Source organism: Babylonia areolata, chromosome 2 (genome assembly GCF_041734735.1).
Source record: "Babylonia areolata isolate BAREFJ2019XMU chromosome 2, ASM4173473v1, whole genome shotgun sequence".
Taxonomy (NCBI): Eukaryota; Metazoa; Mollusca; class Gastropoda; order Neogastropoda; family Buccinidae; genus Babylonia; species Babylonia areolata.
Window position 1 is genome coordinate 39,889,133 of NC_134877.1, and position 25,000 is coordinate 39,914,132.

The window sequence follows — 25,000 nt, forward strand, 5'->3', positions numbered from 1 at the left end:
TGTTGAGGTCCGCACCCCCAGGCCAGGACTGCTGCCGCATCTTCTCACACAGGGGGCAGTCTTGGAAAATATGGGATGGGGTCTGGTCAGCCTGGCCGCAATCACATAGGGATGTGGCTGCCACTCCAATCCTCTTCAGGTGTGCTCGGAGACCGCAGTGTCCTGTGCGAAGGCGGTAGATGGTAGTCTGGTGTCTCCTCTCCAGTGTCCTGATGGGATCCTGGTGTGCCTGGTAGCCTCCGTTCAGGGTGACCCACCCTCTTCGGAATCTGCTGCGGAGGAGAGTTTTTGCTTCCTCATACGTGGCAGGAACGGTTGGCTGGTTGTCACAATCGTGGGACAGCAGGAAAACAAAATGACTAATTGTGCAAAATGAAACTAGAGAATGCATGCTGCACCAGTGAAGGCCAATAAAAAGGGACAAGAATCATGCAAAGTAGAAATGGATAGTTTCAGTTTCAGTTTCAGTAGGTCAAGGAGGCGTCACTGCGTTCGGACAAATCCATATACGCTACACCACATCTGCCAAGCAGATGCCTGACCAGCAGCGTAACCCAACGCGCTTAGTCAGGCCTTGAGAAAAAAAAGAGTTAATAAATAATAGATAAATACATAAAAAAAGAACTACTACTACTAATAATAATAATATGTATAAGGCGCAAAAACTTGATGAAGTCAACTATAAGCGTACCAAAAAATAAATAAATAAATAAATAAATAAAAATGATAATAAAAATAAATAAAATAAATAAATAAATAAAATAAGATAAATAAAAAAATAAATGGATAAATGTGCTTGATGATGGTAACCCAAAGGTAAACAGTGTGTGTTGCGGTATTGAAATTGTTTTGTGTTTAATTAACTCAGTTGAATTTTATATATATATATATATATATATATATATATATATATATATATATATATATATATATATATATATAGTTGAGCAGTCCCGTAGAGATCCACGCTTTGACACAATCGACAGAACCTGAAGGAATCTGGTGAACTGATTTTTTGTGCAGCATCCCAATTACTCTTCACTCGCTGTGGTGTGTGTGTGTGTTTCAGGCGAGAGTTCCTGCAGACGTGTGACCACATTGTGAATGAAGATGTTTGTTGATGAGGTTAACAGTACGTGTTGTGGTGTGTGTGTGTGTGTTTCAGGCGAGAGTTCCTGCAGACGTGTGACCACATTGTGAATGAAGATGTTTGTTGATGAGGTTAACAGTACGTGCTGTGGTGTGTGTGTGTGTGTTTCAGGCGAGAGTTCCTGCAGAGGTGTGACCACATTGTGGATGAAGATGCTTGTTGATGAGGTTAACAGTACGTGCTGTGGTGTGTGTGTGTGTGTTTCAGGCGAGAGTTCCTGCAGAGGTGTGACCACATTGTGAGTGAAGATGCTTGTTGATGAGGTTAACAGTACGTGCTGTGGTGTGTGTGTGTGTTTCAGGCAAGAGTTCCTGCAGAGGTCTGACCACATCGGAGCCAGCAGTCAGCTGGTGTGGTACCTGGTGCTGGCCATTCTCACCGTGTGGGTCGTCGTCTTCCTCCTCACCTTCAGGGGGTCTGCAGGCCTGGCCAAGGTGACCGTCCCCTGTCCTCCTTTCTGCTGTTTTGTATGGTGTTGTGTTTACCGTATTGTATTGTATTGTATTGTATTGTGTTTACTGTACTGTATTGTGCTGTATTGTATTGTATTGCATTGTATTGTATTGTGTTTACCGTACTGTATTGTGCTGTATTGTATTGCATTGTATTGTATTGTGTTTACCGTACTGTATTGTGCTGTATTGTATTGTATTGTGTTTACTGTACTGTATTGTGCTGTATTGTATTGTATTGCATTGTATTGTGTTTACCGTATTGTATTGTATTGTGTTTACCGCACTGTATTGTATTGTGTTTACCGCACTGTATTGTGCTGTATTGTACTGTATTGTATTGTATTGTGTTTACCGCACTGTATTGTGCTGTATTGTGTTTACCGCACTGTATTGTATTGTATTGTGTTTACCGCACTGTATTGTACTGTATTGTATTGTATTGTGTTTACCGCACTGTATTGTATTGTATTGTATTGTGTTTACCGCACTGTATTGTATTGTATTGTGTTTACTGTACTGTATTGTGCTGTATTGTATTGTATTGTGTTTACCGCACTGTATTGTGCTGTATTGTATTGTACTGTATTGTATTGTGTTTACTGTACTGTATTGTGCTGTATTGTATTGCATTGTATTGTATTGTGTTTACCGTACTGTATTGTATTGTATTTACCGTACTGTATTGTGCTGTATTGTATTGTATTGCATTGTATTGTATTGTGTTTACCGTACTGTATTGTGCTGTATTGTATTGTATTGCATTGTATTGTATTGTGTTTACCGTACTGTATTGTGCTGTATTGTATTGTATTGTATTGTATTTACCGTACTGTATTGTATTGCATTGTATTGTGTTTACCGTATTGTATTGTATTGTAATGTATTGTATTGTGTTTACTGTACTGCCTTCGGCCTAACGCTTAGTTTGTATCACAGACTGACATAAGCTTACATCTGGGCCAACAGAAAAGTGAGAGCTTTGTGATCAATAGTTACCCCATTGCAAAGGGAGGTCATTTACACCTTAGTCTTTCGCGAAGGACTGTAACTCTCAGACTAGGAGGCAAGGTTGCACTGGCTCTAAGTGCTGCACCCTTGGGGGCTAGCTGGCCTTTGGGAACCATCCCCACGCCGACTGTCCTGAAATCCTCTTGGCCGAGAGAGTGGGGGTGTAACATGGGCAAGACACTCTCCACTATAATCAAATTCTAGCCCAGGTTGTCGGGACAGCAGTTGCCTCCCCTGCTGTTCTGATGGTCATGGTCGGACACGACTGTCGTACGTATTGTATTGTATTGTGAAAGGTTTAAAAAAAATTAAAAAAAAAAAAGATCCCATAGCTTTTTATAGCCATTGGGACAGTGGATCCATTATCCTCTGTGTCTAGAGCTCTGTACAGGAAGGAAGTGCCTGATTCTCTCCTTCCGTCATTTTAACCATCCCCATCCGAAGTCAGGTACCCATTTACACCTGGGTGGGGTGAGGAAAATCAGACTAAAATGCCTTTCCCAAGGACACAACACCATAGCAAACAAGAGCGGCAAGGCCTTCAAGACTCACTTGTGATACACTTTAATAAAATATACATCGTTAAAATGTGTTCTGTATTTGGTATGATAAAGCTTCGGGTTAAGAAAATTCTAAAAATTAAAAAAAGGAAAAAGAAAGGCCTGGGCGCAGATTCGAACCCGGCATGTTCGGGTAGGTACAAGTTAAGTTACACCCTCCAGGAAATTACAACACGGTCGATTCAATTTCTCTTGTGTGTTCATTCTCGTTAATTGAGTATCCACTTTAAAAGATTCATGTGCAGTAAACACGTCGATGATGTAGTCTGTGTCACTGTATGTGTTCTGTCCAGAATTTGTATTTTTTCCATTTAATTGCGAACAAGAAAATCAAGGTCACGCCGTGACTCACTAAGCATCGCCAACGCTACTGCAACTGGGATGCGGTTATGTGGTGTTTTCGGAATCCCGGAAATGTCTTCAACGAAATTAACCGTTAATTATACGGGAAACACGGCTTAATTCGGAAGACTTACAAACTCTTATTGGTATGACTGTGAAGATTTTTTTCCTACAATTTTTAAGCCAAAGTTGGTATTGACGGACAATATATTTCCAGAGAAAATGACGCACGCACACACACACACACACACACACACACACACACACACACACACACACACACACACACACACACACACACACAGAGAGAGAGAGAGAGAACCGAACACCAGGTTAAAACATAGACTCACTTTGTTTACACAAGTGAGTCAAAAAGGGGTGTTGTACTCTGATCACTGAGATTGTGTTGAATTGCATTGTATTGTGTTGTTGTTTTGGGGATTTTTTTTTTTTCATTTTATTGCATTATATTTTTATGTACTGCACTGTACCGCATTGTGCTGTATTATGTTGTGGTGTATTGTATTGTATATTGTGTTGTATTGGTTTGTTTTGCGTTTTGTCACAACACATTTCTCTGTGTGAAATGCGAGCTGCTCTAACCTGAGAGGGAGAGTGGGGGGTGGCGTCGCAACAGAAGGCCACCACCCCTTTTCTTTGTTTTACGTATCTTTAAGTGCATTTGTTCTAATATCTGAGTGGATTTTTTTCTACAGATTTCGAGAGGGATAACTTTTTTTCCGTGGGTTCTATTCGTGCGTTAAGTATATGCTGCACACACGACATCGACCTGTCGTCTCATTTGAAAGACTAGCACGCAGACCACCACTTGCGGTCCGCAGATGGATGAGGGCATGGGGTGGGGAGGGTGAATCCTAGTCCGCACATGGGACCGACTGTATTTCCGCTGTCTGAGATAATGGGGCAAGGTATCTGGATCATCTCGTCTGGGTCAGTCGACTGTTATCAGGGTATCTTAATTCAGCCGGTACAGTGAGGTGCTGTTTGGTTGTTGTTGTTGTTGTTTGTAACGGGCCAGGATCTATGGATGGATTTTCATCGATTTTTTCATAGGCCGAACCGAGCGATGTGTCGCAGTCGGTTTTTTCTGAATGCTTAAATTCTGGGTTGTTTCTTTTTTTTTCTGTCACCAAGACACGAACTGTAGTTTTGATTGGAGTGTATTTATACTGTTCGTAGCTCCGTGAAATTATAAAATCATGTGCGACAGGTTTGTTTTTCAATGTCTCGATTTCATATATTATATTACATTGCATTATGTTATATTATATCATACATATGTATGTGTGTTTGTGGTTATACATCAAATATGATAATAAAAATAATAATGATGATGATGATAATAATGATAATAATAATAATTATTATTATTATTATTCAAGAAAATGAAAAGGCTTTTGATAGGCAACACGGAATGTCAATGAGGATATGCCATGGAGACACCTCACCCTACTTACGCTCTCAACTTCCTGTTTAGATTAAGTATTTTGTCGGGCTTTTCATGAAGATTCTGTCGTTGATGTGTTTCGGGATAGTAATTAAGCTCTGTTCATCTTCCCCTTTGACGGGCGCAATAGCCGAGTGGTTAAAGCGTTGGACTGTCAATCTGAGGGTCCCGGGTTCGAATCACGGTGACGGCGCCTGGTGGGTAAAGGGTGGAGATTTTTACGATCTCCCAGGTCAACATATGTGCAGACCTGCTAGTGCCTGAACCCCCTTCGTGTGTATATGCAAGCAGAAGATCAAATACGCACGTTAAAAATCCTGTAATCCATGTCAGCGTTCGGTGGGTTATGGAAACAAGAACATACCCAGCATGCACACCCCCGAAAACGGAGTATGGCTGCCTACATGGCGGGGTAAAAACGGTCATACACGTAAAAGCCCACTCGTGTGCATACGAGTGAACGCAGAAGAAGAAGATCTTCCCCTTTTACGTTTCGTGCCATGCAAGCAGGGATCGCATTCGCAGTCGGTGGCTCTGCTGGCTCTGCTTCCAGCAGCCACGCTGTGAACTGTGGCAGGGGCGTTAGTCCGTGGCCATTGTCTGCGGATCTCCGGAGACGAAGTTCGCTCACGTCGGTTGGAAACGCAAAGGGGTAGCAAAGATTGTTTCCGCAGTGAATGCTTCAAAATGCAGCCCTCTCGCACTCGACATCATGTCGTACACCAATGTTTTAACTGGCTTTTCATAAAAAAAAACATCATTCATTGTCGCATCCAAGCTCCATCGTCGGTATGTTTCAAAGATTGTAGGTTTTATGTTATGTATGATAGGAAGTTTACTCATTTTCTCTATGAGATCTTTCGATCCTTACACGTTTAATACATGTCAAGTAATGGGCGCCATATTCTCAAACCTAATAGGTTACATGTTTTCCCTGTCTCCCGATGCCTTTCACTTTTCAGTGTTGAACATGAGTAGCTTGCGTATGAAAGGTGAGACTCCTTCAAATCGGTATATGGTGTAAGCGTGACATACAATTGATACCTATACAATTAGCGACTGTCTTGGGTTTTATTTTGGATTTCATCTACTTTAAAAGGTCACAGCAGTCTTCTTTGATATGTCATGGTATATCATCTTCTTTTAAATGTCACATACTATTTTTCCATTCTGTTCACGTATCTGAATTTGCCCGCGTTCGTCAGAGTGGTAATGTAATGCTTTGTTTGATTATATGTGTGTCCGTGAGGTTGTTAGCACAGTGTTTAATTAGAGAAGTGTGATCAGTTAGTCACCAGACACTTATCTGCATATACGCACAAGCGCACAAATGAAATTACCATTGTTTGACCATATGTGTGTATACGTTTGTTGCTTTCTGTTTGTCGCTTTTCCGCAAAGAGAGGAGACGAGAACTGTCATCAGCTACATTGTGTGCTCACAGTGCGTCCGCATTTGTGCGTCTGCCTTTGGGCTGTGTTATCTTTTTTTTTTTCTTTTTTTTTCTTTTTTTGTATTTCTTTTTATCACAACAGATTTCTCTGTGTGAAATTCGGGCTGCTCTCCCCAGGGAGAGCGCGTCGCTACACTGAGAGCGCCACCCATTTTTTGTTTTTTTTCCTGCGTGCAGTTTTATTTGCTTTTCCTATCCAAGTGGATTTTTCTACAGAATTTTGCCAGGAACAACTCTTTTGTTGCCGTGGGTTCTTTTACGTGCGCGAAGTGCATGCTGCACACGGGACCTCGGTTTATCGTCTCATCCGAATGACTAGCGTCCAGACCACCACTCAAGGTCTAGTGGAGGGGGAGAAAATATCGGCGGCTGAGCCGTGATTCGAACCAGCGCGCTCAGATTCTCTCGCTTCCTAGGCGGACGCGTTACCTCTAGGCCATCACTCCACTTTGGTGTCACTGACGTCTTCATCGTTCGCGATGGACTTCCATGACGATGAAGTTTTCCGTTCAAAGTATCGGATACAAAATTTAAAAAAGACCTTTTTGATGTTACTTTGAACCAAAAAATGATAACTGTTTCTTGAGGACCGGAGCGGCTGTACCCTGTGCTTTTGATAAAGGACCAAAGAGGCGGGGTCTGTTTCCATCCCCTCACCTCCTCGGGGACAACGCCTTTGATGTACAACCATTGTGGTCGTAGGTATTCTCGTCCGTAGCACACTCAGAGGACTCTCTTGTAGTCCCAGGCTTTGAAAGGCCTCACGCCTTCAATCCACTCTTTGTGTCCCTCGGGTTCGTTCGTGTATTTCTCAAGTCCGTCTGTGTCTGTCAACCCAATTGTTCGTTTAGATCTCTCAAGAACCGTCTGCGTCTGCCGCGTCCATTGTTTGTAGAGATCTCTTAGGTCCCCCACCCCCCACCCCCAAGACTGTCAAATTCATTGTGTCTGGCTCTGTCCAGGCGGATCAATGGCTGGCGGGGCCGGCCCGTGGAGGTCTGAACATCAGTCTGGATTAGTCTGCCCACGCTGAGTGTTGTCTGGATGTACTGTTTGCATCGATCTTATTTAGGACTGAGAGATGGAGAGTTCAGCTGTCTTTCCGCTTCACGGCCTTTTTTTTGGAGGGGAGGGAGAGTGTGGGGGTGGGTGGGAAGGGGATTCCGGGGGGGGGAAGGGGAGGCTCTGATGCGTAGAAAGGTTGGAGCTATCCCCGATTCAAATGCGCATGCGCCAGCCTTACCATCGATCTAACGTGCTCCAATGTACATGCGCCAGTGTTACCATCGATCTAACGTGCTCCAATGTACATGCGCCAGCATTACCATCGATCTAACTTGCTCCAATGTACATGCGCCAGCATTACAATCGATCTAACGTGCTCCAATGTACATGCGCCAGCATTACAATCGACTTACGTGCTCCAGTGTACATGCGCCAGTATTCCCATCGATCTAACTTGCTCCAGTGTACATGCGCCAGCATTACAATCGATCTAACGTGCTCCAATGTACATGCTCCAGCATTACCATCGATCTAACTTGCTCCAGTGTACATGCGCCAGTATTCCCATCGATCTAACTTGCTCCAGTGTACATGCTCCCAGCATTAACCATCGATCTAACTTGCTCCAGTGTACATGCGCCAGTATTCCCATCGATCTAACTTGCTCCAGTGTACTGCGCCAGTATTCCCATCGATCTAACTTGCTCCAGTGTACATGCGCCAGCATTACAATCGATCTAACGTGCTCCAATGTACATGCTCCAGCATTACCATCGATCTAACTGCTCCAGTGTACATGCGCAGTATTTCCATCGATCTAACTGCTTCAGTGTACATGCGCCAGTACATGCGCCAGCATTACAATCGACTTACGTGCTCCAGTGTACATGCGCCAGTATTCCCATCGATCTAACTTGCTCCAGTGTACATGCGCCAGCATTACAATCGATCTAACGTGCTCCAATGTACATGCTCCAGCATTACCATCGATCTAACTTGCTCCAGTGTACATGCGCCAGTATTCCCATCGATCTAACGTGCTCCGGAGGGTTTTTGTGTTCGCTGAATTTCCTGTTGGGCAGGTGGTAAAAATGTAAATAAATTGATTCTGTTAAAAACAAGATAAAAAGAGGAAAACAGAGAACTGCCGGTCCCATAAATCCACCGCATAAAAAACTGCTTCTCGGCACAACCCGCGATCCCATTTCTCTTAAACGGGTAAAAATACAAAGTCCTGATCGCTGAGATAAGTGTGTGTGTGTGTGTGTGTGTGTGTGTGTGTGTGTGTCCTTTCGTTCTTAGGCCATAAGCAGCGAATTCTGGCAAACCGCTGAGTTTGTTTTAATGTGTTTTGGCCTAATGGATACATAATTTGAGTATGGGCTGTGAACGATTGATCCATTTCACCTTTATCTTGGTTCAATTATCTTTTTTTTTTCCTTCCCGAAGAGCGCACTTCAGTTTGTTGAAACTTGAAACATGATGCAAGGCCAAAAGTTCTCAAAGCTCTGAGCTTCTTCCATGATCTTGACTAAGTCTGAAGGTCATATGCAGGATTGATTATATGCCTACCAGCATAAATATGGTTGTTGTTTTTTTTTCAGACTGTTTTTCCACAGCTTCTCTTGAGCTGGTGCGTATTGAATTTCAGAACCCATTGACAATATTTAATTGTTTTGGACTTCTTTAGGAACATGAAGTAAAACGGATGGTTTTAACATTTGTGTTGGTTTCTATACAATTGTTCGACGGAGTTCAATGAAAACTGACACACATACATGTATTTCTATGAATCTGTCCAATAAATTCAACGGAAACTGAAGCACACACATCTAGTCATTCGAAATTGTTGAAATGACTTGAATGCAAACTGCCACGTATATATTTTTTTTTTCTAAAATAGTTGGACTAACTTTTCTAGAAACTGTCACTCTGGCGTGTATTACTGCTCTGCAGTACTTTGACTAGCTTTTATGAATAACGATTTCTGTTTAAAAAAAATATATATATATATATATAGTTTTTCTAACATTAATAAGAAGTGACACATACTTTTATTCCTCTGAAACAGGTCGACTGACGATAACGAAATTTGATACATATGTGGTTATTTCTCTGAATACAGTTTGGCACACTAAATGAAAATTGACATACAAATTTTCTTTTGCCCTGAAACTGAGTAACTGTAAATGAAAACTGAAACACAAATGCACCAGCAGTATTTCGTGAAACTCGATCTGAACTTCCCAATGCCAGGAGCCACTATCTTTGAGCAGACAGCAATAACTTGACGTTTCTTAAACACGGTTTCCACTGCCGCAGCAGATAATCAAATTCTAAAGGAAACATTCAGTCAATTTGACTTTGAGCATGCTTTACGTACCAAATAACTTTAAAGATATGGTCACTGCGAGGTCTGATCTCTCTCTCTCTCTCTCTCTCTCTCTCTCTCTCTCTCTCTCTCTCTCTGTCTCTCGGTCGGTCGGTCGGTCGGTCTTCCCTTATGTGTCAATAGTACAAACACACAAACAGACGTTCAGAAGTCATGCCATCCCAAGACACATGACCTATTCCGTGAATCTCACAGAATGTCATGATGACAGGGTGCCTTTTTTGTATTTACTGCATTACTGATTCGAAATGGGGAAAACATTCATATAGCTTGATCGTCTTCTTTCTTTTAATTAACGTGGAAGGAGCGAATCCCATCAACTTCGCCCCACACTGGCAAACCAAGTGGAGCCAGATTAAATGAGACCACCATTTCGTATCTCGTTCCCTTTCCTTTTCCTCTTGTTCACGCCCTTTTGAAGTTGGGGTGTTGGGGGGGGGGGGGGGGCTGTCACCAAGGCACTTCAAAGCCATCCGTAGTGACTGTGCCGACACTGAAGACTTAAAGTGAGCCGTCTTACAGACAGGAAGCTGGATAAGAATTCGTAACTGGGCTTACTACAAAATTAAGTACAGCAGAGCATGAAGGGTCACTGAATTTGATACCGTTTGGGTGGGGTTGGTGGGTTTTTTTTTGTTGTTTTTTTACTCCTTCTTCTTCTTTTACTTTTAACAAGTTCCTCTGTGCTGGAAAAGGGATTGCAATCGGAGAGTCCTGTTACGTATGTGTCAGTCTTCTGTCTGTCTGTGGTTGTCTGCTTGCCTGCCTGTTAGTCTATCGGATTAGAAACGTATGTGGTGGTTCCATGCAGCTGGTAGAAAGATGATTGTCCAGAAAAAAAAATCCCTTTCCTATTTTGGTGCTAGAATGAGTTAGGTTCTAGTTTGGGTGTTTTTATTTCTGTTAATTTTTGTCGATTTTCTTTAAGCATTTTAATAGAAATTTGTATCTGTATTTCTTTTTATCACAACAGATTTCTCTGTGTGAAATTCGGGCTGCTGTCCCCAGGGAGAGCGCGTCGCTATGCTACAGCGCCACCTTTTTTTTCTTCTTCTTCTTTGTTTGTTTGTTTGGTTGTTGTTGTTTGTTTGTTTGTTTGTTTTTTTGTTTTTTTTGGGGGGGATTGTATCTTTTCCTGCATGCAGTTTTATTTTTTTTTCCTATCGAAGTGGATTTTTTTGTACAGAATTTTGCCAGGAACAACCCTTTTGTTACCGTGGGTTCGTTTACGTCCTTAAGTGCATGCTGCACACTGGACCTCGGTTTATCGTCTCATCCGAATGACTAGCGTCCAGACCACCACTCAAGGTCTAGTGGATGGGGAGAAAATATCGGCGGCTGAGCCGTGATTCGAACCAGCGCGCTCAGATTCTCTCGCTTCCTAGGTGAGCGCGTTACCTCTACGCCATCTCTCCACAAATAAGAGATATGTTTTGTTTGCTGGGTGACTGTGATATGCTTAGTTCATATTCAGGTGACACCCGACATGCCACTTTCCCCTCACGCCCACCCACCCCACTTCTCCTCTCAATACCTTGCACACGGTTAGAAACGTTTTCTTCTTCTCTGACATCTTTTACCATTAGTATTTTGTTCGCCGTCATGCATATTGTGACATCACTCACACGTTTGGAATTGTTTTCTTCTTCTGACATGTTATACCCTCAGCGTTTTAGTGTTTGCCGTCGTGTCGTGTGTGTGTGTGTGTGTGTGTGTGTGCAAATAGTGTGCAGATTGTGTGCATTTTGGCGCCGTGCAGATTGTGACATCGATTACTTCGCTTTCTTCTTCTGACATGTTTTACCCTCAGTGCTATATGCTGGCCATGGTGTCGTGCCGTACTGTTGCAGGTCGTGTGCATCTTGGCGCCGTGCACGGCTGTGGTGGTGTGCACCGTGCTGATCTACGGCTATGCTGCCATCCCCGAGGCGGCGGACGCCCTGTACCGCTTCTTTTCCGGCAACCTCATGTCCCGCCAGGAGCACGGCATCGTCTACGTGCAGATGCAGCTTGGGGATGCCAAGGTACCGCAAGAGCGATCTTTGCATCGCTAAGTTTGCTTACCGTTAAGTACGTTCTTAAGTCTATGGAATTAGCGGCTGAGAATGGGGTCTGGCGTTTAAGAACGTTCTTAAGTCCTAACAGAATTAGTCTTTAATGACGGCACGAGCATTCTTTGCATCGCTAAGTTTGCTTAGCGTAAGTGCGTTCCTATCTTTATGGAATTAGCTCTGAGTGTTGGGGCTTGACGTTTAAGAACATTCCTAAGTCATAACGGAATTACGGTCCGAATGACGGGTGCGGTTGGTCAATGGTCAGAGTGCTGGATTATCGCTACCGAGTTTCCTGAATTCGATCCTGGTGCTCCTGGTGGGTAAAGGGTGGAGATTTTTCCGATCTTCCAGGTCAACATATGTGCAGACCTGCTAGTGCCTGAACCCTCTTCGTGTGTATACGCACGCAGAAGATCAAATACGCACGTTAAAGATCCTATGATCCATGTCAGCGTTCGGTGGGTCATGGAAACAAAAACATACCCAACATGTACATCCCCGAAAACGGAGTAATGCTGCCTACGTGGCGGGTGTAATAAACAAACGGTTATACACGTAAACCGTTACATGTTTGTGTCAGTTTGTGTGTGTTTGCGTGACTAAAACCTGACTGATTGACACAGGAAACGGGAAACAAATGATGAGCGCCCAAAAGCAGCTGTCAGTCGATTCTATCCAGGTAGACAGCTTATTGTGCAAATGACTCCGTGTTTGTAAAGGGCTTAGAGCTTGGTCTCTGATTGAGGATAGGCGCTATATTAGAACTATCCATATCATTCATTTAGTCAATCAGCGTGGAGTTCGGGACGTTCTTAATGCCAAGCAAACAAAGCCCTGCAAACTTCGTTCATGCAGCTTTGCTCTGGAGGTGTGACGGCTGTGCTGTTTGTTCCCAAGACTCAAGCCTTTTTTCTTTCTTTTCTTTTTTAAGTAAGCATTTCTGGACTTTTTTTTATATTTTCGTTACACATACGTATCAAATGGAAAACTATGCAGAGAAAATAAAATAAGATGTTACACGAATGAAGATGACCAAAACTTTCACCCCTGAACAACTTGACCTTATTTCAGGGCATCAGCCAGTACGTCGTTGAACTCGACAGCTGGTATTATTTTAAGGAAAATCCCATACGCTCGTTTACAAACCTTGTAATTTGCGCTTAAATGTGAAAAAACAAAAAACAAAAAAACAAACAAACAATGCGCTGTGTGTGTGTGTGTGTGTGTGTGTGTGTGTGTGTGTGTGTGTGTGTGTGTGTGTGTGTGCTAATGATTATTTTAATGTACATAATTCCCTAACTTAGTCTTAACTTACTCAGCTTTGGCTCAGTTTGTATTCTAAGTTTTTTGCTTGTGCATGTCGAACACTGAATTTCACTTATTTGTGTATAGACAATAAGACCAGCCTTGAGTCTTGTTACTGTCATTGACCTCTCTCTCTCTCTCTCTCTCTCTCTCTCTCTCTCTATATATATATATATATATATATATATATATATAAATATATATATATATATATATGTCCTATCCTCGATAGGATCTTGCTTCATAAACACGGAGTCATTTGCACAACAGACTGCCTAGCTGACTGCCTTCGGGCGCTCATCATTCGTTTCCTGTGCCATTCAGTCACACTTCAGCCACGCGCACACACGCACGGGCGCACATGTAAATGAGTGTTTGTGTTACAGATGTGGCTGGACGCCCTGGACCTCCACATGTACGGGCTAGGACTGTGGGCCGGCATTCTGCTGTCCTTCGGCAGCCACCTCACCAACAGGAAGATCATCATCAATGTGTCAGTAGTGTGTGGGTCTTCGTGGCTCTTGAGAGTGTGTGTGTGTGGAGTGTGAGTGTGTGTGTGTGTGTGTGTGTGTGTGTGTGTGTGTGTGTGCGTGTGTGGGGATGGGTGGGGGTGCGTTGTGTGTGTGAGTGTATGTGTTTGTGTATGTGTGTATGTGGATATTGTTTCGTTGATTGTGGAATTGTATCGTCTTGATTACAGTTGATTTCAACACGTTTTTCATTTATGCTTATGATGGTTGCTATTGTGTTGTCTGGACATAAATTCTGTCCATGAGGACGTGTGAGTGTTTGAGTGTGTGTGTGTGTGTGTGTGTGTGTGTGTGTGTGTGTGTGTGTGTGTGTGTGTGTGTGTGTGTGTTTGCATGTATAGTGGTGGGTGGGGGTGGATATACTACTTTGTATGTAGTGGTGGCAAGAAGTAAAGGTATAGTTTGTGGATATAGTGTGTGTGTTGGGCAGGGATGAAGAATCTTGCTTCGTGCCTCCGTGTGTGTGTGTGTGTGTGTGTGTGTGTGTGTGTGTGTGTGTGAACTACTGATTTCATTTCTTCTTCTTTTGTAAGAGTTGTTCTGGGGTGTCGGATCTATATTCTCCCCAGTGTTCGTCCACCTCTTCACCCATGTCTTCCTTCACTTCCTCCTCCTCCTCCCCTTCTCCTCCTCCTCCTCCTCCTCCTCCTCCTCCTCCTCCCCCTTCTCCCTTCTTCTTCTGTTTTCCTCCTCCTGCTCCTTCTTCTCCTCCACCTCCTCCTCCTCCCCCTCCTCCTCCTCCCCCTTCTCCCTTCTCCTTCTGTTTTCCTCCTCCTGCTCCTCCTTCTCCTCCACCTCCTCCTCCTCCCCCTCCTCCTCCTCCCCCTTCTCCCTTCTTCTGTTTTCCTCCTCCTGCTCCTCCTTCTCCTCCACCTCCTCCTCCTCCTTCTTCTTGTAAATGGCCCCTTCGCGGACGGCTGGACTGTAAGCAACATGATTTGATTTGATTCTTCTTTCTTCCTTTCTTTTCTTTCTTTCTGCTCCATCCTTTTCTTCTTCTCTTACTTCCCCCTCTCCCTCCCTTACTTCCTCCCTCCCTACCTCCCTCGGTACATCCCTCGCCCCCCTCCCCCACCTCTCTCTCTCTCTCTCTCTCTCTCTCCCTTTCCGATTGCATTAAGAAAAAAACCTCCCGCATATTCAGTTCCAAGGGGAAAAAATGACACAGGAGGCAGGAGAGGACAGACAACTCCAGCATATCAAACAGGTCATTTGCATCAGTCGTTCGACTTGGATCCCCAGCATTGTCTCTGCGAAAGACATGCAGGGTTCACAATAGAAACGCGGTTTTTTGTGGGTTTTTTTTTTTAACTTGTTTGTTTGTTTGTTGTTGTTTTTTAACGTTAGAAATACGTTCCCCCCACCCCCCTCCCACCCCACCCCTCCCCCACCCTCCGAAGAGCTGGGAGATGGTCCTAATAATTCTGTCATTTGTTTTCATGAGGGAAATTCGCGTGTGACAGAAATGTTGTGTGCTGATGAAGCGAAATCTTTCTGAATCATAATTTGTCCGTTTGTTGACGACGCGAAATCTATTTTTGTCGGTATGCGTTGTTTATCCGATGGATAGTCTTGTATCCGTTTTCTTCTGTTTAGGAAAGGTGAATAATGGAGATCGGCCAATAGACATGACTGTTTAGTTTACCAGAATGACTGAGTTTCAGGTAAATGTTTGGTTGTGTTTTCAGTAGTCGTTGCTGCTTTTATGGATCTCACCTGCAACATGTGTAGGTTCAGCCATGTTCGTGATGTCTTCTTCTTCTTCTTCTTCTTCTTCTTCTTCTTCTTCTTCTTCTTCTCTCCTCCTCCTCCTCCTCCTCCTCCTCCTCCTCCTTCTCCTCCTCCTTCTCCTACTCCTACTGCCCCTTCTCCCTTAATTCTGTGAAGAGTCAACGGGGCTCCACACACAGAGGAACTGTTCACCAAACTGCTCCAGGTCTGTCGGTTGTGTGTCAAAGCCTGGGTCTCTGTAAAATGGTTTTCCTGTCCATTCTGCACTGTTGTCAGTCCATAATTTTGTTCTGTCCCCCCCTCTTCTCCATCCTTACCCCCACCCCCTCCACACCCCCGCCATCAATAGTTCCTTGGAGAATTGTTCCAGCAAGACCATTGGATCCTGTTACGTGGCCATTTCAACGTAGTTCTCTTTTCTTAACTGATGTCAGTAGATCTTTGCATGGTCCAATGTGCTTCTTGATGGTCTGGTGTACTTGTTCATCGGTGCTTTGATCAGTGCATCTGATGTTTAGTGCCTTGCGAGATAACACCTCACTTCCATGGCTTGATTTTTGCTCCCAGAGCAAAGTCGTTTCTAGATCATGTAAGTGTGTGCTTTTTGTTATATAACTCCTTTAGAAGCCACGTTTATTTGACAAAAAAAAATATATCCGTGGACTTGACGGTGTACTTTATTTCGAGAATCACAGTTCGAAATGACTTCACCAAGCACAAACGTTCCTTCTTTATACTTTAGGATTGCTGCGTCAGCAATTTTATCATCTAATCATCGCTGTCTTCACAGTAAGAAAACTCGATTCTGAACGGTTTTGTGTTGTCAGAACTCTTCCAATGTGTCATAAAAAAATTAAAAACAAAGAAAAAAAGAGAATGTCACAACTTGCTTTAAGAAATATAGTGTTTTTGTTCTTGTTTTTCTATTGTGAACGATTGTTTTCTCCTTACACTTCTCTCCCCGGTTCATTCTTCCAGCTCCACCCTCTCACTACTCCACCTCCTCTTTCTCCCTCCCACCACCCTCCTGCACTCTGCACGAGTGAGTTAGCAAACCGTTTGATATAAGAGGGGGCTGTGGCCTAATGGTCATGCGCCCGACTCGGAAGCGAGTGCCCAAGGGTTCCAGTGCCATAATATGGACCGAGATTTTTTTTTTCAGCCCTTTCTATTAGACCTTAATTAAGAGGTGGTCTGGGTGCTAGTATTTCGGATGAATTGATAAACCGAGTTTTCGCTTGCTGCATGTAAACGCGCGTAAAAAGAAACCCACAGCAGAAACACGGATTTCCATGGCAAAGTTCTGAAAATAAAAGCACACTTGCAGACAGAGGGGGGGAGGGGGGTATGTGTGGCGCTGCACTGTGGCGACATGCCCTCCTCGGGACAGCAGTCTGAATTTCACACAGAAAACTGTTGTGACAAAAAGTAATACAATACAATACAATACCATGTTGTTACGATTATTTTTTTCACACAATACAATACTATGCCATGTTGTTACGGCTTTTTTCATACAATACAATACAATACCATGTCGTTACGATTTTTTCGTACAATACAATACAATACAATACCATGTTCTTAGAAATTTTTTGTTCCTTACCAGCAATAGACAATATCCAATCTTCTCAGGAGGCACCATGGCAGAAACGGTTAGATGTTTGACTTCTGGTCCAGTGTTCACCTGCGATCAAGATCAGATAGATGTGGCGTACCGAAATGGTGTTGTGTCCTTGGGAAAGGCACTTGACTCCGGTTTTCTTCACTCCGCCCAGGTGTGTGAATGGACAGGTATATCTGACCGGTTGGGGAAGGTAGAAACGGCAGCAGAGGGAGAGGATTGAGCCCCCGCCTTCCTGTGCCAAACCCCTGGATGTGAATTCACTCCTTCGATGGCGCTTATACCGTTTCTTCAACAGACCTTGTGATGGTAGTGGTTGCAGTGCTATAGGGTCCATGTTTCTTCAACCAGACTTTGTGATGGTTGTGGTTGCAGTGCTATAGGGTCCGCGTTTCTTTAACAGACCTTGTGATGGCAGTGGTTGCAGTGCTATAGGGTCCATGTTTCTTCAACCAGACTTTGTGATGGTTGTGATTGCAGTGCTGTAGGGTCCGCGTTTCTTTAAACAAACCTTGTGATGGTTGTGGTTGCAGTGCTATAGGGTCCACGTTTCTTCAGCCAGACCTTGTGATGGTAGTGGTTGCAGTGCTATAGGGTCCACGTTTCTTCAGCCAGACCTTGTGATGGTTGTGGTTGCAGTGCTATAGGGTCCACGTTTCTTCAGCCAGACCTTGTGATGGTAGTGGTTGCAGTGCTGCGGGGATCCACGTTTCTGTAAACAAACCTTGATATCGTTGTGGTTGCAGTGCTGTGGGAGCCATGTTGCTGTTCTACGGCTGTCTTCCCCACCTGCTGCTGGTGGCCCTTGCTCCCTACGTGGACCCCACCTACAACACGGGCTGGTTCGGCCATGCTCACGGCGTTAAGTCAGGTAGGTCGGTAGGTCGCCAGGTGTGTGTGTGTGTGCCTCTGTGTGTGTGTGTGTGTGTGTGCGTGTGCGTGTGTGTGTGTGCCTCTGTGTGTGTGTGTGTGTGTTTGTCTGTGTGTGTGTGTGCCTCTGTGTGTGTGTGTGTGTGTGTGTGCGCGTGTGTGTGTGTGCCTCTGTGTGTGTGTGTGTGTGTGTGTGTGTGTGTGTGCTCACGTGCGCGTGTTCGAGCGTGGATATTTTTAATACACTGACGTTCCATCCTAGCACCACAGCAAATAAAACTTCTACAAATCCAAGAAACAAAATGAAAAAAAAAAGTACAAAACGAAAAGGAGCATCGTCAAGATAATGACGGCTTGACTATAATTATATTCCTCTCTGCAGGACTGGCCTTTCTGTTCATCTCCATCCCGCACACGTTCGCCAAGTATGGCTTGTCTCCCTTCTTCGCCTTCCTCATTTATCTGGCCTACATTCTGCTGGGACTGCAGCACTTGGTGAGTCTTACGTATCACTAATGTGGTAAAAAGGAGAGAGGGGGAGAAATTTTTACCAGATATTTGAGAGAGAAAAATGAAGAGAACAGCATGCATAAATGTATAAATTTTCGCGAAAAAAAAAAGGTTGAAAAAAAAGGAGGTTAGAAGCACTACCAAAAATATATAAATGAAATATAAAGAAGAAAAGAAAAGAAAAAAATTGAAAGAATAGAAATATGGGGAAAAAAACTTATTGGAGGCCTCATAAAAAAGGAAAATAAATGTGGGGATAATAGAAGGATGGAGGCCCCAGCAACGAAAAAGAAAAGAGAAGAAAGTGGGGAAAACGTTCGTGAGAGGCCCCACCAAAAAAAAGTCTCACATACTGATGCAAAGCCTGCTCAAAGCATCTAATTTCTGCAATAATCAATGTATATGCATACGCGCAACTTTATTCGAATAGATAACGACGTCAATTACAACGGAAAAAAAAAGAAAAAAAAAGTGTGTGTGTGTGTGTTTACTGAAGGGGAAATATATCTAATGCGCTTGCACGTGTACTGAAACAAACATGCTCATACGGAAAGGAAAAAAAGAAATAAAAGAACAAAAAAATGTGATTACTCACACACTCATTAAAAGATAAATGAAATACAGGTGGCGCTGAACGGTAGCGACATGTTCTTCCGGGGATGGGGGGGGGGGGAGCAGCCTAAATTTCAATCGGGGGGGGGGGGGGGGGACAACACATTTGGGAGTGTTGCTTTCCTTGGAGGAAACACTTTCTCTCCCTGGTCAATGTCCGTAATCACAATTACTTTCATAGCACTGCAGTTCTGCAGGAAAGGATTCTACTCACATTGTTTCCAAGTCAGTTCGCAAGTTGAAAAGAACGCATTTTCCACACCTGTTACTTTTAGCTGTACTCTACAGCTGAAGAGAACGCATAATCATGTCTATTCATTACGAAGAAAGCACAGTATGATTTTTGTTTTGTTTTTGTTTTTGTTTTTTTCCTGGAAGTCTTTTTTTCGTATTCATTTATTATGGGGAGTGTTGTTTCTTTTCCACAAGGAAAAAAACCACAGGTAGCTTTCACCTTTTTTATGCGTGTGCTTGTTTATTCCGTCTTCTTTTTTTTCTGTGCAACACACACACACACACACACACACACACACACACACACACACACACTGAGAGTTTTTATTTCCTTTTAAGGGTTCTCTCTCTCTCTCTCTCTCTCTCTCTCTCTCTCTCTCTCTCTCCTACACCGACACTGTGACTGTTGACTGCCATAAACACTGTTGTCACACGCCACGTGCAGGTGTTGCACGTGCTGGTGGTGTGGGAGAACCTGTGGCCGTCACTGCCCCGTCCTGTCATGGTGTTCTTCCGACGACCTGACCTTCTGCTGGCCATCTTCTGTTTCTTCTCCTTCCTCCTCACCGCGCCCTATGCTGCTGGGGTAGGAGTTTGGGGGGAGTTGTTTTATATATGTAGGAGTTGGGTTGTTGTTTTTTCATGTAATCGACAAAACGTGTCCTGTCTGATAGCACGTAGAGTGGAAAGACGTAAAGCCGAAGACAACTACTACTGCTGCTCCTACTACTACTACTCCTGCTACTACTACTACCACTACTACTACTACTACTACACTCTTTCTTCTTCTTTTTTGCGAATGGGTAGGGTTGTCTCCGTTTCACTATGTAACTTTTTTTCTTCTCTCTCTCTCTCTCTCCCTCTCTCTCTCTCTCTCTATTTTCTAGCCAATTCTTATATCTAATTACCTGAACTTTCTTGCTTGCCAACTTGCGCTTCTTTAATTGTTTTTTTTTAACCACTTGTTTATGTACTTTTTCTCTTGTGTCAGTTGACCTTTTGATGTTTGTTTTAACTTTTTTTTAATGTTATTTTCATATTTGTTTGCTTCGGGGTTTTTTTGTTTGTTTTTTTGGTTGTTGTTGTTGTTTTCATTGTCTGGTTGTATTTCCAATTTGTCTCCACAGCAAACCGTCCTGTTCTTGTCGTCTTTCTGCCCATTGCACCCTGTTACGCCCGGGTGGTCCTGCGTGTTGTGTGCCCCTACTTCTTTTCCATCCACCTTTTCTCTGCTTGATAGATGCATTTGTATTCCTGATTGTTTGTTTGTTTATTCATTCCATTGCCCGCCGTTGTTGTTGTTTTGTTTTGACTTGATCGTATGTCATTTAATTATCTGTTTCTTTCTTTCCTTTTTTTCTAGTTTGGTTATTTGCTTCGCTTATAAAACATAATTAAAGATTTTTTTTAATCTCCTCTTCTTGTCTTTGTTGTTTTTTGCTGTGCCACATGCTGCTACTGAGGCAGCGTGATCCCCTTTTCGTTTGCTGTAATTTCTTTCAGCTGTATTCTATGTTCGGTTGTTTTTGTGTTTTGTTTTTTGTTTTTTGCTTGTTTGTTTGTTTATACTTGTTTCTTTGCTTGATTGTCTTGTCTTTCACTTTTTCTGGTGGTCTTGGCTTCCTGCTGGCGATCATTTTGTTTCTTTCTAATTGTGTCCTGTGTTTTGGGGTTGAAACTGTTTTCCTTTACACACACTCTGCCTAAGGGATCGGGATGGTGGGAGTGGGGGAGGAAGGGGAGGGGGTATATGGATCACTTTATTTATCTGTCTGTTCCGTGTGCCTGTCATCGAACGCTATGAAATCACCATCGAAATGATTATACACACAAAACATTTCCACATCCGACCTTTCTCTACACTGGTCCTAAAGACCAGTCGAGCTTTCCACCAGAGAAACCGAAAGTTCAAACCCTGTTAGATTTCCCTTGTTCTGTGCGTGTTTGAGTGTGTCTGTATGTTGTTTGCCTGTCTGTCTGTCTTTACCGAATCCAGTGTTGTGGAAGGCAGGTTTGGTTTATGCTGGCTTAATTGCATCTAACCCTAACCGTTTGTTTTCTTTCTGTTTTTGTTCGCAGGTGCTTGCGCGCGTGTGCGTGCGTGCGTGTGTAATGTGTGTGCGCGCGCGTGATAGTGTGTGTGCGTGTGTGGGTTGTTTTTTTGTGTGTGTGTGTTTTTTTTAACTGGTTGTTTGTCAGTTTGATACCAGGTTCGTTAGCTTGTTTGTTGGTTTGTTTTGCTTTTGCAGTTCTGTGCTGTTAAATGTTTTTGCTCTGACGATCTGTCCTCATCCCAATCTTGTGCTGCTTCCTCTTGTTTCCTGACTGCGCTGCTTGCTGTAGTGGTGTTGTGCTCTTCTGCCTTACTACTACCTTTGTTCCTGCTTTGTTGTTCTGTTTCTTTGTGATCTTTGTTTTCTCTCTTCCCGTTTGATGTGTGTTCGGGTTTTGTGGTTTTGTTGTTGTTGTTGTTGTTTTTATATTTATTTATTTAACTTTCGGGCTTGTGGGGTTGAGCTTGCGGTACATTCCCTTTTCAAGTGCTGATGATTTTCTTTTGGTGCCATATTGACGACGTTCTCTGCCTTTTGGGATGGGATTGTCTCCTTTCTGTTTCTTCCTCTGACGGTTCGTCAGATGGACATCCCCCTCCTTTCTGTTCAGCGCGACTCGTTTGTTGTTCTGGCAGACTGTTCGCGGTTCAAGCGTCTTCTAGGTTAATGCTTATTTCATCAGTTACGTGTCTTTGCTGTAGTTGGTTGTTTTTGTTTTGTTGTTGTTGTTGTTGTTGGGTTGTTGTTGTTGTTGTTGTTGTTTTTTTTTGGGGGGGGGGGTTGTTTTTTTGTGCCGTTTGTTTTATTTTTTATGCTATTTTTTTTTCTAATTGTTGTTTCGCAGGAAATTGCAGGGGAGAGCTGTAAACGAAAGAAACATTTAACATGAGGATTGTCGTGTTGCCCGCAGTGGTCGGGAGGCCGCGTTATCTTATGCATTAGGTTATGAAAATAAATCGATAAGTAAGTAATATATATATATATATTTATATAAACCCTGCTTACTATAATGTCCATTCGTGCGTGCAGTGTGGTGTGTACCTTTACCAAGTGGTTCGCTTCTACGTGGATCGCCTGCTGTTCGCTCTTATTATCTTCTCTATGGTGCCCATCATCATCGGTTATGGTATGCCAGGCTGTCCTGTCTGTCTCTCCCTGTCTGCCCTAATGCCTGTCTGTCTCTCTCTGTATGCCTGTCTGTCTGCCCTGATGTCTGTATGTCTGCCTGTCCGTCCTCAAGTCTGTCTGTCTGTCCTAATCTTCGGTCTATCTGTTTCAGAGGAAAATAGGGGGATCGTTGCTCAAATATTCCTTTGATGAAACTATAATTACAGTGCATTTTATTTTCGTAAGAAAGCGATGCTATACTTAGGTTTTTTTCAGTTGTGAGTTAAAAAAAAAACCGGTATTTCTTTCAGGTTTTTTTTCAGCTGTGAGTTAAAATCTGATCGAGAAAAAGGGTATTTCTTTCGGTTTCTTTGAGTAAGAAAACATGTCTGTATTCCAGGGTGTTTCGGTAAAAAATGTCTTCTTTCTTTCAGTTTATTTCAGAAAGAAACCAATGTCTTTGTATCAGTTTATCAAAATAAGAAAACAGCATATTTTTTTTATCAGAATAAATGTCTCGAGATAAATTTGATGAAAAGAGACTGCTAGTGTTTGCTTTTGATCCAAAAGTCTGCTTATGCCTTTCTTTCATCAGTCATTTATACCTACAGTTGTTTTTTTTTAATGGAAATGTACATCTTCCAGCCAGAATGTTTTCTCTCTCTGTCTGTCTCTCTGTCTCTGCCTCTCTCTGTGTCTGTCTCTGTCTCTGTCTCTCTCTTCTTCTTCTTCTTCTCCTGTGATTATTTTGTGAGGGGTTGCATGGTGAAACGAAGCATGTAACTTATCCTTTTACCCTCAATAAATAAAACATTTCGAGTTCCAGTTCTACATATGTCTCTCAGTACTTATTCCACCACGACCAGTGCTGACTGCATTTGCCAGATAACTGATGTGTTTGATGACTTGTCCCATAAAAGTGGAGTGATGGCCTAGAGGTAACGGGTCCGCCTAGGAAGCGAGAGAATCTGAGCGCGCTGGTTCGAATCACGGCTCAGCCACCGATATTTTCTCCCCCTCCACTAGACCTTGAGTGGTGGTCTGGACGCTAGTCATTCGGATGAGACGATAAACCGAGATCCCGTGTACAGCATGCACTCAGAGCACATAAAAGAACCTACGGCAACAAAAGGGCAAAATTCTCTAGAAAAATCCAGTTCGATAGGAAAATCAAATAAAACTGCACACAGGAAAAAAAAAAAAGGGGGGGGGGGTGGCGCTGTAGTATAGCGACGCGCTCTCCCTGGGGAGAGCAACCCGAATTTCACGCAGAGAAATCTGTTGTGATAAAAAGAAATACAAACACAAATACAAATACAAATAAAGAGGTTTTTGGTCACATTCCCGCAACCGATGTCGCCCGTTCTCGTTCCGGATGTTCACTGTTTTTCTGATCATCGTTGACTGGGCCGTCCTGTTTCAGTGCGCCAGGAGACCTACCGTCTGCCTATCGAGAGGATCTGGATGAGTGTGTGGTACGGCATGGCCTCTGTCACCACTGCTGTGAGTGTGATGAATTTGTATCGTCCTGTCAGTGCCCTGTGTGTGTAGTAGTAGTCTTTAGTTTAACTCTTTCCGTACGAACGGCGAAAGAGACGACGTTAACAGCGTTTCACCCCAATTACCATCATCAAAATATTGCAAGCGGAAGGCTCTTATACCGAAGACGTGAATGTTGACAAAGAATACCACAATTCTGACGACGGAAGCTAAAGGTTGGGTCATTCAGACACCCACTGGACATCCGAAGGGTCTGTGTAGAGGAGAAGAGAGGACTGGCCGTACTGAGTGAGTTAACGTCTTCCATTTTAAGTGATATTAGACGAAGAAAAAAACGGGGGGGGGGGGGGGGGGGGCGGGGCGTGGTGGTGGGAATAGTATTGGGCAGAGGGTGTGCGCATGTGTGTGTGTGGTGGGGAAAGATACAGAGCACTGGAAAAAATAAAACATTAAAAGGGGATACATAGGCATAATATAGATGGAAACGCTAACATCAAACAACTGTAACAACTATAACAAATGTCGAATTGGACTATGCTGCAAACCTTCCCTGTGTGTGTGTGTGTGTGTGTGTGTGTGTGTGTGTGTGTGTTATTTTGTGGTTTCATGGAATGACGTTTATTCAGATCTTGCCGACTCTGTGTTTGTGTTCATCAGTCTTTTTTGTGCTCTTAAATTGTTTGTGTGACTCTTCTTCTGGTGAATAACGTGTTTGATTTTTGGACGAAGGCCTAAATATTCACACAGGCACACTGACATAACAACGTTGAAAACAAGATGACCAATACAGGGCATATTTGCTTTATATTCATATTTTGATACGGTTTTATAGTCACACTGTGACTTGGTAGTGTAGGTGTTGGCGGTGTGGTTGTGGTTTCTCATATCGTTACAACCAGTTGGGGGCTGGTTATATAGCTAACCATTTTAAGCTTTGTTCTTTTCCTTTCTATTTTTCCCCTTAAACTGGGAGAGATGTGGCCATGATAAAATGATAATAATAAGACCAACAAATATCGCACATACTACATGATGA

At 43.2% G+C, this 25,000-nt stretch overlaps 1 protein-coding gene across 1 annotated transcript in view; it reads left to right on the forward strand.

Moving 5' to 3' along the window:
• Nucleotides 1–25,000, forward strand: part of LOC143279442 (sodium-dependent proline transporter-like) — a 156,890-nt gene that overhangs the window by 129,513 nt on the left and 2,377 nt on the right. Inside the window, exons 5-12 of the mRNA XM_076583484.1 lie at nucleotides 1,452–1,584; nucleotides 11,684–11,857; nucleotides 13,579–13,685; nucleotides 17,824–17,948; nucleotides 18,330–18,442; nucleotides 19,749–19,889; nucleotides 22,387–22,483; nucleotides 23,888–23,967. Coding sequence (XP_076439599.1) covers nucleotides 1,452–1,584; nucleotides 11,684–11,857; nucleotides 13,579–13,685; nucleotides 17,824–17,948; nucleotides 18,330–18,442; nucleotides 19,749–19,889; nucleotides 22,387–22,483; nucleotides 23,888–23,967 — 970 coding nt within the window. The remainder of the gene's footprint in view (nucleotides 1–1,451; nucleotides 1,585–11,683; nucleotides 11,858–13,578; nucleotides 13,686–17,823; nucleotides 17,949–18,329; nucleotides 18,443–19,748; nucleotides 19,890–22,386; nucleotides 22,484–23,887; nucleotides 23,968–25,000) is intronic.